This window comes from Equus quagga, chromosome 12 (genome assembly GCF_021613505.1).
Source record: "Equus quagga isolate Etosha38 chromosome 12, UCLA_HA_Equagga_1.0, whole genome shotgun sequence".
NCBI lineage: Eukaryota > Metazoa > Chordata > Mammalia > Perissodactyla > Equidae > Equus > Equus quagga.
Window position 1 is genome coordinate 101,516,058 of NC_060278.1, and position 12,541 is coordinate 101,528,598.

Sequence of the window (12,541 nt, forward strand, 5' to 3'; positions counted from 1 at the left end):
ATTTTCACAAAGTTGTAAACTATCATAATCCTACTAAAAAGTTTAAAAAAAAGAAAAAAGAGAAAGTCTGCGGCAGCTGTATTGCTCAGCTTCTGGGCTCCCTTCAGAGGGTCCGCTATACTATGGTGGTGTGCTCACACTGCAGTGCACTCTTCAAGAATTGACTTCAGAGATCAGGGCTGAGAAAACAGACGTACACACCCATACACACACACACACACAGAGTACACACTTGCGGAAAGAACTGCAAACACGCATTCATAATCTTTGTCCTAGAGATATCCCAAGTAGGACTTCACCCTGGTGTCAATTCAAGTGCAAGAAAAACTTATGTCACAAAGATGACTGAAATTATTTCATTAAAAAAATCTGCGGGAAACACGAATACTGTCTAGCAATAGCTGATTGAACATTTTTGTGTTTCTGTAGACATTTTAAAAGATTAGCCAGAAAGGGGCTTTATTTTGGAAAGATGTCTAAAATATGCTTGTGGGGGAAACACATAATGTTTCACTTAAGTAAAAGAATTCTCATACGTTTGACTCCGGGAAGACATTAAAACTTAACTCTAAGTTAGTACCAAGTGAGAGAAAGGGTAAGAATTGTAGTTACTTAGGACCAGCGCACGTTAGGTTAAATGAGGTATTTCCATTTGTTATCTGGAGTGGGTTAACCTTTCTCTCAGAGTCAACAGGGTGGCTGCCTAGCCCTAAATTTAAACGAGCTGAGGCCGAAAGACAACGCAAACCTTAGCAGAGGGGGATCCACCCGCAAAGGAAGTTGACACACACAGCTCACGTCAGGGCAAAGACCCGTAAGAACAACTCCCAGCCCTTTCCTGGATGTCAAGAGAATCCAGTCCAGGATGCTATGGCATCCCCATCCCTGAAGACTCTCCTGGGCCTGCGGCTGGTTCTGGCATTGGGTTCACAAGGACCAAGATAGCAAAAGGTCATCAAGAGGAGGGTTCACCAGCAGGACGTTCACCTGGTCTGGCCCTTGTGTCCTACCACCTTCTCTAATCTTCCCTGGGAATTAAATGCCATCTCCCACCTGACTCTCGGCCCTAAGCAGTCTGTGTGTCAGAGATGGTAGAAAATACTCTCTCTGCCCAGTGACTTGTACCATGTTAGGGCGGGTCGAGACGTGGGGTAATCTAGGGTATGACAAGCCTTCTATGATCACAAGCACACACACAGGAAAGTTCTCCAGAATGAGATTATGCTAGCGAAACTTTTACGCCTTAAGGAGAGAGACCAACCAGCACGTAGGGGTCTGTGTGCTTGAGCAGAGAGTCAAGCATGGATGGAAGCAGATGCGTATCTTGGATTCCAGGACCTGGAGGGTCACAAGGCAGCTGGAAATGACTGTCAAGTAAGGCTTCTCAGGTTTAGAGTAGAAACTACCAGAAAAACTTACATACACAACTGATGGGGAAAAAAAAACATCCAAAATTTATTCTCCAACAGACAGACAGCATCAGCAGGTAAAACTACAGGGGTTTCTCCGTAGATCGTACATTCACAAGACATTATTAGCTTAACAGTGAGAAAGCCTCTGGTGTGTTGTCTGTAACAATATCCACTTCACAGTGTAAACATGTACTATTCTTGTGTTCACTTACAATTCCAGAAGGAAAGGCACAATTTGGCAAAAACAAAATATTTTTTTGGATCCTAAAATCAGGTGCAATAACTGAAGACAAACTTTCGCTAACAGTCTTGCTCTACTTTTCCACATGGAGGGGGAAAGACTTCTCCACCCCAAAATCCGGGTCTTTCTTTCTCCTCCCTTGTTAAATTGTTAGAGCAACGTTTCGTTGTTTGCTTAATATTACATATACAAAAAGGGGGTTAAAAAAAAAGAATCGCATCATCCAGCTGCTCCCACCAATACATCAATCAACTCTTAGGTTTAAGACAGAGGCTAGAAACACTTCAGCGGTCATAAAATAGGAAAATAGAGACTATGGCTACAAAAATAAAAAATAAATGAGGTAGATAAATTAAAGCTTTCACATCCAGGACTTGCCTGTTCCAACTTCGTAGCCTTCATGCAATACTCAGGGGGAAAAAAATCTTCATCATTACTTGGCATAAGTCGCACCAAGGAAATGTTTGTAAAAATCAGTATGTGAACCTATAAGAAACACGCCCTTCCAGGAGTTTCTTCAAGAAGGAAAACCCAGTTCTTCGATAAAGTAGGCACTGGCGAGCTAAAGTCAGTCACCTGAGATTCCCTGCTCCGCTGCCCACCTCCCCCGGGTTCAGGAAGGAGGCGGCATCTGGAAAAGCACAGGGAAGTACCTTGGCACTCCTGGGGCGCCAAGGGAACTGTATTTAAATAAGCAGCACACACAATTGACTCCCTAAGGACTAAAATCAGTCCCTTGAGGGCATCCTACTTAAGGTTCCAAGGTTGAAGGAATTTAGTAATTTCTACAACCTTAGGGGTTTTTTTGTTTTGTTTTTTTAAAGTACATTCAAAAAAGAAAAGAAAAAAAAAAGGATGGATGTGAGGGGCTGGGGATAGAAAACAGGTCCCTAAATAGATGACAGATCTTGTCCATTGACCGGCATACAGTCACTACAAGAGTATATAGCACCCCTCCCCCTCCCATTAGACTCAAACAGTTGTCTTTTCCATTGTGGTTCAGTAAGTTCCCACTTGAAACAGACGCCGGTCTTTGGAAACAGTTACTCCAGGTTACACAAAGGTTTTATGTATACAATTTGTCGCAAGTAACAAAGCTACTTTGCAAGACCCGCTTCTTTCCAGAATTTAAAAAAAACAAACAAAAACCAAACACTAGTCTGTATTTGTTTTAGTGTAATTTTTTTTTTCTTTTTTTCAATTTTTCTTTTTTTTGTTTTTGTTTTTTGTTTTCTTTTGCAAAGCAGCATAGCATCATGATTGTAGGACTTGCCTGAGGTTGTGGTCACAACTGTAAACATCATTTGCACATCCGTAAGATAACAAACAGGAGAAGATGGGTTCTTAAAAAACAACAAAAAAGGTACAGTTCTAGAGGTCACTGTCTGCATTTCTCCTTCCACGTGGGTTCTCCTTAGCTGACTGCGATCTTGTTTTCCTCCAGGAAGTGAGGGAACTGGTGCTTGGGAACACTGTCGGCAGCCCCTGGTTTCTCTACTTCGGCGCTGAGAGCTGACTGGGAGCCATCCATCTTGGAGATAGCGTTGTTATTCGCGATGGAGCTGGCCCCCAGGGAAACCGGGAGGGTAGGAATGCCACCGCTCTGGATCACGGAGATCTCGTTGGTCTTCATGGCCAGACCGCCATTGAGCATGGTGGTGTACTGGTTCCACACGACAGGGTCCACATTCACCGAAGGGGCCAGGATTTCCTTGGGAAACATCTCGGGGACTCTCTTTCCCTCCGTTCCTAACAGAGCCATGGTGTTCTCGATGGCCAGCTTCCTCCCCCGGCGTGCAGAGCTATTGCTGGCCCCGTGCGTCATGTAGTGGACCTACAGGAAAAGGGACAGAGAGGTTTCCAGCAAAACACAGAGGTTTCCATGCAAAACTTGCATGTTGGCAAGCCACAGTCAGTCTGCATGTGGGCTTGGTTCTACCCAAACAGTGTTTTAACATAATTTAAGAATCAGATTTCATATATTAAAAAATCCAGGTATCGGTTCTCTTGGGAGGAGAAAACAAATCAGATGATCTGGCCCAGAGGCAAGTAAGGGCAATCAAGGTTGGAATATACACTCCAGTTTGTCCCCATCCCACTGTTCACATGAGTACTTCTGCGAACCTACTGTGTACCAGGCATTGTTTCCAGTGCTGGGGTTGAAATCTGGTAATACACAAACCTACGCAGGTAATGCAATTGTACAGAACTTAACACATACGCACACTAAGCACAAGCGAAACAGGAAAAGTCTGAACAAGACCAGTAGATTGCAGCCATGTCAATATCCTGGTTGTGTTATTATTATACTACAGTTTTGCAAAATTCTACCACGGGGGGAAATTGGGTCAAGTGTGTACGGATCTGTGTGACATCTCACTGCGTGTGGATCTACAATTACTTGAATAAAAATTTGAGTTAAAAAGTACTTTTTGAACAAAACGGACCCTGCCCTGACGGAGCTGAAATCCTACGTGCCCAGCACATCAACAATGGCAATCATTGCTACAGAGGAAACTATGCGTTGTCGGGAAGGTTATAGAAGGCCGTGGTGGGGAATGAATGCGATTTAATCTCAGGTGGCAGGCAAGGCAAGGCCTCTTCTGATGAGGAAAGAGATCCTGTTACCTATTGGTTCTCCAAGCAGGCCTCCTTTCCGCAATTACTGGTCTGGTCTGGCTCGTGAGTTTTCAAATTCCTTTCAGCTTCTTTAAAGAGAGCTGAAGAATGTGGTAGGTCCCAGGTGTCTCAGGCATTCCCATTTCATCTTCACTGACATCCTTAGAAGTCACTAGCTATCATCCCACCAGGCTCAGAAGTGACTTGCTCTTAATCACTATAAGACGCTGTTAAGATGCTCCAGGTGTAATTTGAAACACTTTACTAATATAACTCATTAACTTCCAGGACAAATCTGTAGTTGTCATGACTACATTACCCCTATGCCTGGGAAACCGAGGCTCAGGGAGCCACCTGCCCAAAGCCACTTGTGCAGCGACAGCAGCTCCACACCTTCCCCAGGCTGATGCCAGGGCCTGGGAACTCATTCAGGCTTTGTATTCTAGTCAGTATTAGAGATTAAGTTATTTCATGTTCCTCTTCTGGTGGTTTTGCCAACTAGACTAAACATATATTCTTTATCTATCTAGTATATATAATACATAAATTATATTCTATACAGGTTGTTTTTGCAATAAGTACTTTTAATTTTTAAAACGACGCATAGTCTCCTGGGTCAACTTTCAGATGAAGTTTCAACCTTTATTCTAGCTACAAAGAATTCGTCTGAGTCTACTCACTGGAGAAGGAGAGACAGCCACAGAGAAACACGCCTGTGCAAGCTGAAGGCAAGGCCAGGAGGAAAACCTGGGTCCCCCATTCCCTTCCTGGCTTCTCCCCCAGGCCACTTTCCATCCTTACATGGGAGAGTGTCCTCCCCATGTCCCCAGTAAAGTTTTAGATAGACCAACTCATCATGACAACATAGGCCATTCTCCAGAAGGACCCAGGCTCAGTTTTAACAGCATGGCTCATAACCTGCAGGCTTTCTTCTTTTTAACCCCAGTGGTACTGTCTGTTAACTCATGGATTTATTTCAACCTAGCAGGCTAGGAAAACAAAAACCAATGCACAGGGTGGTCAAGTCTGGAAGCACGCACAAATCCATAAACGACTTAAGACCACAGTGGACATGTGACAAACATCATCTACCTCTCCAGATTTGCTTTCATACATCTACGTCACTGTTGTTCCAGGAAATCACCGTGTCCCCCAGTACTGGATGGAAAACCACTCACGCTGGACTTTCCGCTAAGAGACAGGAGCACACGGTAGACCACGTGTTCTGCTCCCTCCCTCACAGCATCACTTGTAAAAACACATCATTACTTTGTGTGCCGCTAAGATTAGAAAAAAGCATCACCAATTACAGACACTGAAAGCGAGAAGCATCCCAGTTTCAGAGAGCTTGCAAGGTGAGAAAATATACTTCTTTTTAAAGAAGAATATTTCAAGAGCCAGTTGTGGGATGACTGTAATATCCCATTTGGTCTTAACGGGAGAATTCATCATGGATGGGTAACAGCAGTAAAGAGAGGCTGCTGAACACTGAGCCCCACCCCTGCAGAAACCAGAAGGAAACGCACCTTCAAGTTGCCTTTAGTGGTAAAAGCTCGTGCACATATGTTACACACGAAAGGCTTCTCCCCAGTGTGCGTCCGCTCGTGAATCTGAAGAGCGCTGGCAGACGAGAAGTTCTTCCCGCATCGCGTGCACCCGTGCTGCTTGGCCTGTCGGCGTGGCTGGGCCGCTAACAAAGGTGTCACGCCTGGGGACATGGTCGCAGGTCCAACAAACGTACCAGGAACTTCAACTTTGACATAGGTTGGCTGGGCTCGGATAAAGGGTGATGGGAGACTGCTCCGACCTAGTAGACAGAGAAAAGAAATCCCAAACCTTTATCATCTCACACTCATTCACTCTGCAACAATTGCCCACTGTCTAGCGCCTGGAAATGGCTTTCTGGAAATTTACACCCTGGAAGCAGCTTTCCTTTGACTTGTTTTCCTGCACAGAGAACAATGACTCAAACACTTAAGGAAAATTTACCATTTTGGTGTAAAAGTATGGGCAGCACATAAGCCCCTGCAATTCAAGCTCAACTTTCTGCATAAGAAGTTATCTTTAAAGTTGGCCCAGACGCCATCTTTCTTTGATTCTACCAGGCAGCTGTTACCCCATTTTACTATGAAGGACCTCAAGAGGCACCCCACAATTTATATGTACATTTCAAATGGGTTAGATTCTTTTTCTCCCTCAAGAGTTATTAATTTGTGAAACTTACATAGGGAATGGGACCTCAGAATCAAGGAACTACGGCTTATCTCAGTGGTCAAAACCCACTTTCTCAAATATTCTTTTAATGGAGCATTTACTTAAGATTACCCATATGTCCCCATGGGGCTCAAACACAAAAATAAAAATCAACAAGAAACTATGCTGTCCATATCCAATACAATTAACCATCATAAATAAAAGCATGTCAGTACCAGGACAGAGGTGGTTATTATTTCCCTCTACCCAAAAGTACAGACTAATTGCCCTAAAGAGGAGCTGCTTTGCATACATCATACTCTCCGTCTGTAAAGTTCAACCCAGGTTCCTCTTGGATGACCTTGTGCCCAAACTGGACATAAGTTAAATCCAAAACTCTATCACCTTCCATCTCAGGGCGGCCGCTCTCGGAGCCGTCTGCTTTGCCGCCAGCATCAGGAGACTTGGACTTGATACTTTCTGCTTGGCTATTGGCCGGGGAGAGTGCCTGGAAGGACGTGGTCTCCAGGACGTCTGGACTTCGGCTCTGATATTCCTGGTCTCCCATCACGGAGGACGACGAGTCGTTGGTCAAGCCATCACTCTCCACTGAACCGTTTTCTCTGCTGCTCTGTCGCTGAAGGACAAGAGGAGCAGGACCCACTTTCCCTGGGGCATCTAGGGACGCCATCATGGTGAACCCTAGAGTAGGTGATGCCGAGTGGACGTTGGGAAGAGGCATGGGGACCTTTGAGGAGCTACTGGGGGCATCCTGGGGGCCAACTTCATCTACATCGATGCTTTCGACAACATCATCATGGCAGACGGCACCTGTACTGCCATTCTCACTGACCATCATTGGCTCGGGACCTGTAAAATCACAGGGATTCTCCGGCAGGGGTGTGTTGGGAATCTGCCCACCCATGTGCATCCGAATATGCTGCTGCAACATGACTGCGTTGGTAAACTTCTTCTGGCAGATGGGGCACGAATGCTGCGTCTTTATGGATGTGTTGGTTCGGTGAACCCCGAGGTGTGTCTTCAAGTTGCCTTTGGTGGAGAAGGCTCGACCACAGATCTTACACTGGAAGGGTCTCTCCCCAGTGTGGGTGCGGTAATGCATTTTGAGGGAGCTTTGGCAGCTTAAGACACGGTGGCAAATGAGACATTCATTGGGGTCGGTGGTGGCCTTGTCGATGTTCTCCACCAGTTGCTGCAATTTCAGAGTCTCTGACCCTGGCTCGGGTGTCCCACTCCCTTGGAAGCCACCAACCCTCAGGGAATTATGGTTTGGCCCCACCCCAGAGAGTATGGATCCATCCTCACTTTCCGGAGAAGGCCCAGGCTGCAGGTCGTTGGGCAGTGGGCCACCCATGAGGTCCTTGGGGTTAGTCCCCGAAGAGAGATTCTGAGGTAGCCCTACATTGGGGGTCCCTGTTACCAGGACAGGTTTGCTGTCTAAAGAGAGACTCGATTCATCTACAGGGACAGGTACAGAGAGTGCATAGGGAAGGCCATTGCCTGCCGCCATTTTGTCGTGGAACTCGGCAAACAGCTGGGGGTTTGCCTTCACCTGGGGATGTCGATGAAAGTGCACCTTGAGGTTGCCCTTGGTGGTGAACCGGTGGCCACAGACAGAGCACACGAAGGGTCTCTCTCCAGTATGGGAACGGAGGTGGATCTGCAAGGAGCTATCAGTCCCAAAAACCTTGCTACAGTACTTACACTTGTGCTTGTAGAGGATGGCCTCGTCTTTGGGTTTGACATCCACTGGGGAGATGCTCGGTGGCTTCCCTTTCCCTTTCTTGGATGGGTCTAACGCCACCGTGGAGAAGGGGCTCTGGAAGAGCACAGAGCCTGGGGCCTGAGGTAGCAGGGCACCCGGGAGGCGTGACATGACGTTCGGGAGCACCCTGGTCCCATCTGGCTTCAGGGCGAAGGGTGTCAGCCCTGGGGACACGGAGCTGGTGGTGGAAGGGATGTTTGTGTGAGGTAGCTTGGCTTGTTTCAAGGCATCCAGAGACAGACCTTGGCTTCCAGCCTTCTGGCTGAGCAGAGCCACAGCGGCCGAAACCTGCTGGGACATGTGGCTGCCCAGTGTCTTCAGGGTATCAGCTCCCGCCACGCCGGAGTGGAGGGCGTGGGAAGCCCACATGTTCACCTGAATGCGGATCTGTTCGGTGAGCTGGATCTGCTGTAGCTGCTGCTGCTGCAGACACAAGATCTGCTCGAGGACCCACGGGATGCTGTTGGCACCAGGCAAGGGGGCTGGCAGAGCATCCGCACTCCGCTGATTCACCGCCACCTTGGTGCCCCGTAGTGCTTGAAGAGTGACGTTAGTGTTGGCCACTTTGCCTTTGGGTAAATAGCTTATGTCCTGGGGAGTGGGTGGCACAGCGGTCTCCGTCTTTAGGTACATGACGGGCTCTGCCCCCGGCTTCTCCTTCACGTCCCCTGAGCTGCCGGCATCCTCCCGGTGACCATCCTTACTGCTCGGACTGTGCGGCTGGTGGCTCAGCACAGCCCCAGAGAAGTCTTCTGAAGGCACCGGCCCCTCACTGTCATTCATGATGAGGACAGGTGGATTTTTAGTGCAATTTTTCTTATGTTCTAAGAACTCAGAGAAGCTGAAGAACTCCGCACAGCACTTCTCACAGATGTGAGTGTCTTCCCGACGAAGCCTCTTCATCGTCACTCCATCCCCACTCACGTCATCGCCGTTCCCTGGGTGGTTCATTGGAGCACCTGCAGCAAGAAAGAGAAAGCTAAGAATTCTACTCAAGAAGGGATCTGGGGCAATTTCTGGGGAAAAACCACAACAACTCATGATACAACAAGTCTTCGTGAGCTGTGTGCCAACAGGCAGAAGATTGTGTAAGGGACCAGGCGTCGAAGGTCTGTACAAACCAACCACTTAGGTAGTGGTTACATCCCCTAAAATACGTCCACGTCCTCACCCCAGGCACCTGGGCATGCGACCTGCATTTGGAGGAGAATCTTTGCAAATCTAACTAGGGAGGGTACCAAACCCAACGCCTGGTGTCTTTAAAGAGAAAGGAAAGGACGATGAGACAGAGGATGAGAAAGCGTGAAGAAAAGGATTAGGCAGCTGGAAGCCAAGAGAAGGTAGGAAGGAGGCCTGGAAGAAACTCTCCCTCAGAACCTCCGAGAAACCAGCTCACACCTGAATCTCAGAGATCTGGCCTCCAGAACCATGAGAATAAATGTCTGTTGTTTGAAGCCATCCATTTTGTGGCCACTTGTTACAGCAGCCCCAGGAAACTCACATAATTTATTAAAATAGTCCCCTTGGAGCTCTGCACCCCACTCAAAGCTAGCTTACAGAGGCAAACGGATTTCACACAATCAAAAAAGATGAGGTGTGAACCCGCTGAAGTCATGGTTGCGCCCATCTCTGTCCCGGGCCCATCAAAAGCGAAATTGCAGTGAATCACGCATTCAGGCAATGTAAGGAGTACAGCTTCCCACCCGGGACGAGCAAAGTTTAAAGGCACCAACACTTACAATGGTAGCGCTAAATTCACTTAAAATGTGGAGAACAGTACACTGGGTGAGTTCAGACGGGAAGGCCAAGCCGATATTCCTAGGACTATTTTCACATATGAGAAACACATCAGAAGAAAGGAAACATTGCATATCCAAGAAAGGCATGACTATAGAAAAAAACTTCACTGGCCCTCCAGATTATGAAAAACCTAGAGAAATGTCTTGACGGTTAGGACATTAAAAGAGTTAATAAGCCCTTATATAAAGAGAGAAGCCCGAGAACGGAAGGAGGAGTGGGAAGGAGGGGTGGGAAGGAGGGGTGGGAAGGATGGAGTCCGTTCCTCCGCTTCCATTTGCAACTTCTCCTACTGTTACATGAAATCAAACAGCGGCTACATTCCCAAAAATGATGGGTCCACAGATTCCTTTTGGAACTGGGTCCTATGCCCTGCCCGGTTAGTGCTTGCCCGCACATTAAAATTCTTGTCTCGGGACGTGCTTTAGCCAGAAGCCTGGGCTCTGGCAATAAGCAGCCAGGCGGGAGGAGAGCCTCTTTAAGCTCCTTTACTTTCCTCATTTCCCAGCTATCCTATCATTATATGTAACCCCCACCGCTGAGAAGTCACATAGGTCCACCTCAGATCCAGCAACTCCAGGTGTTCAGACCCAAACCACAGAGACACCTGTGCACGTGTACAAAGATCTAAGCAGGAAGAGGGTACTTTTCACAGAAATGTCTTTAGCCTCCAAAGAGTAAATTTTGGTGTACCCACAGTGCAAAAATGACACAGAATTCCCATATGCCCTGACATGGAGACAGAAGTTAGGCAAAAGAAATAGGCTGTAGACGGTATGTAAAATGTGATCATTTTTGTTTAAAACAAAAGCTGCCTGAAATGTACAATTGCATCGGGGAAAGGGCAGGAAGAATCCACACCACTTTTCAATAAATTACTACTTTTTAGGGTGCCGGCCCCATGGCCGAGTGGTTAAGTTCGCACGCTCTGCTGCGGTGGCCCAGGGTTTCACCAGTTCAGGTCCTAGGCACAGACATGGCACTGCTCATCAGGCCACGCTGAGGCAGCACCCCACATGCCACAACTAAAAATATGCATCTAGGTACCAGGGGGATTTGGGGAGAAAAAAATAAAATTAATTACTACTTTTTAAAATAAACTAACATATTTTGCCTCTCAACTTCTTGGGTGATCACACTTCCTCAAACCACGGGTTTTTGACTGAGGAGCCTGTCGACAGTTCGGCAGAGGGGCTGATCTTGAAACAAAGTCTATTGCTCTTGAGATCCACAGGTTTCATCAGATTTTCAAAAAGTCGTTCTTTTAAATTTACAGAACATGGCCTTAGTAAACTGACTTAATCTTTACTAATTTCAGAGTAGGTAACAATAGGAAGATTTGTCAGGTGTATGCGGGTTGGGGTGGGCCAGGAGAACGAGACAAGAGCCATCAGCAGGTCTCGCCTGCCAGGGGGAAGGAAAGAGATGAGGGGCAAGCCAGAGGCCACCTCTTAACACAGGCTGGATACAGGGAGTTCACCCCTCAGAATTTCTATTAGACATGCATAATCATGAGCACCTCCTAAGGTAGGCACCTGGGTTAAGTGAAGTGATTAACTTAACCCGTTTGTGGAGGGTCTGTGCCCTGCACCATCCTAGGATCTAGGGAAAGTGCAGACACTCTATGTGTTCAGTGAACACTAGTTTTCCCACCTCTTCTACAGTTGGGCACTGTATAACGACCATTCAATCAAGAACGGACCACAAATGTGTCAGTGGTCCCAGGAGATCGGTACCATAGAGCCTAGGGGTGGAGCAGGCTACACCACCCAGGTTTGTGTAGGCATGCTCCATGATGTTGTACAATGATGAAACACCCGAACAAAGCATTTCTCAGAACATGCCCCATTGTTAAATGACACACGACCATAGTTCTAATGGCTTATATAGTTAGCTGGGCAACGAAGACTGCTGAGAAGACGACGCCAACAGTCATATAACGCCTCACGCATTTAACACATCTCACCATGTGCAAGGCTGGGGCAAGGGACAGGGTGGTGAGAAGACGAGCCAGAGAGCTTCCTGTAGTTCAGACGAGGCTCTCTAGATATCCCCCCCACCACCACTATACTATTAAATATCAGCCCTATTTACAGATGAGAAAAACAAACTGAAGTAATGTGACTTGCACAAGGCAACACAATTAAAAATTAGTCATAGATAACTTGTGACCACTTATGTGCCAGGTGTATTCGAAACAATTTATATGTTATTAACAACTGTATATGGTAGAGATTACTACATTTAACAGAGGGGGAAACTGAGGCACAGGACATTAACTTGCCCAAGGTAATACACACAACACCAACATTAAAACTCAGGCATGCAGTGCCCAGAGCCTCTATCCGAACTGTTTGTTCTTACACTTCCTTTCATAATATGTTTCTTCTGTTGAGACTGTAACTATCTTCCCTCTCACAGAATCCCCAGGGGGGGACAGGAAAGCCTGAGGGGTCAGGTCCGGGGGGGGGGGGGGGGGGGGGGGGGGGGGGG

At 47.1% G+C, this 12,541-nt stretch overlaps 1 protein-coding gene across 1 annotated transcript in view; it reads right to left on the reverse strand.

Moving 5' to 3' along the window:
• Positions 1-1,506: 1,506 nt before the first annotated feature.
• SALL4 (spalt like transcription factor 4) overlaps positions 1,507-12,541 on the reverse strand; it is an 18,077-nt gene continuing 7,042 nt past the window's right edge. Inside the window, exons 2-4 of the mRNA XM_046679464.1 lie at positions 6,871-9,210; positions 5,799-6,079; positions 1,507-3,487 (exon numbers count right to left, since the gene is read on the reverse strand). Of these exons, the coding sequence (XP_046535420.1) occupies positions 3,068-3,487; positions 5,799-6,079; positions 6,871-9,210 (3,041 nt within the window). The 3' untranslated portion in view covers positions 1,507-3,067. The remainder of the gene's footprint in view (positions 3,488-5,798; positions 6,080-6,870; positions 9,211-12,541) is intronic.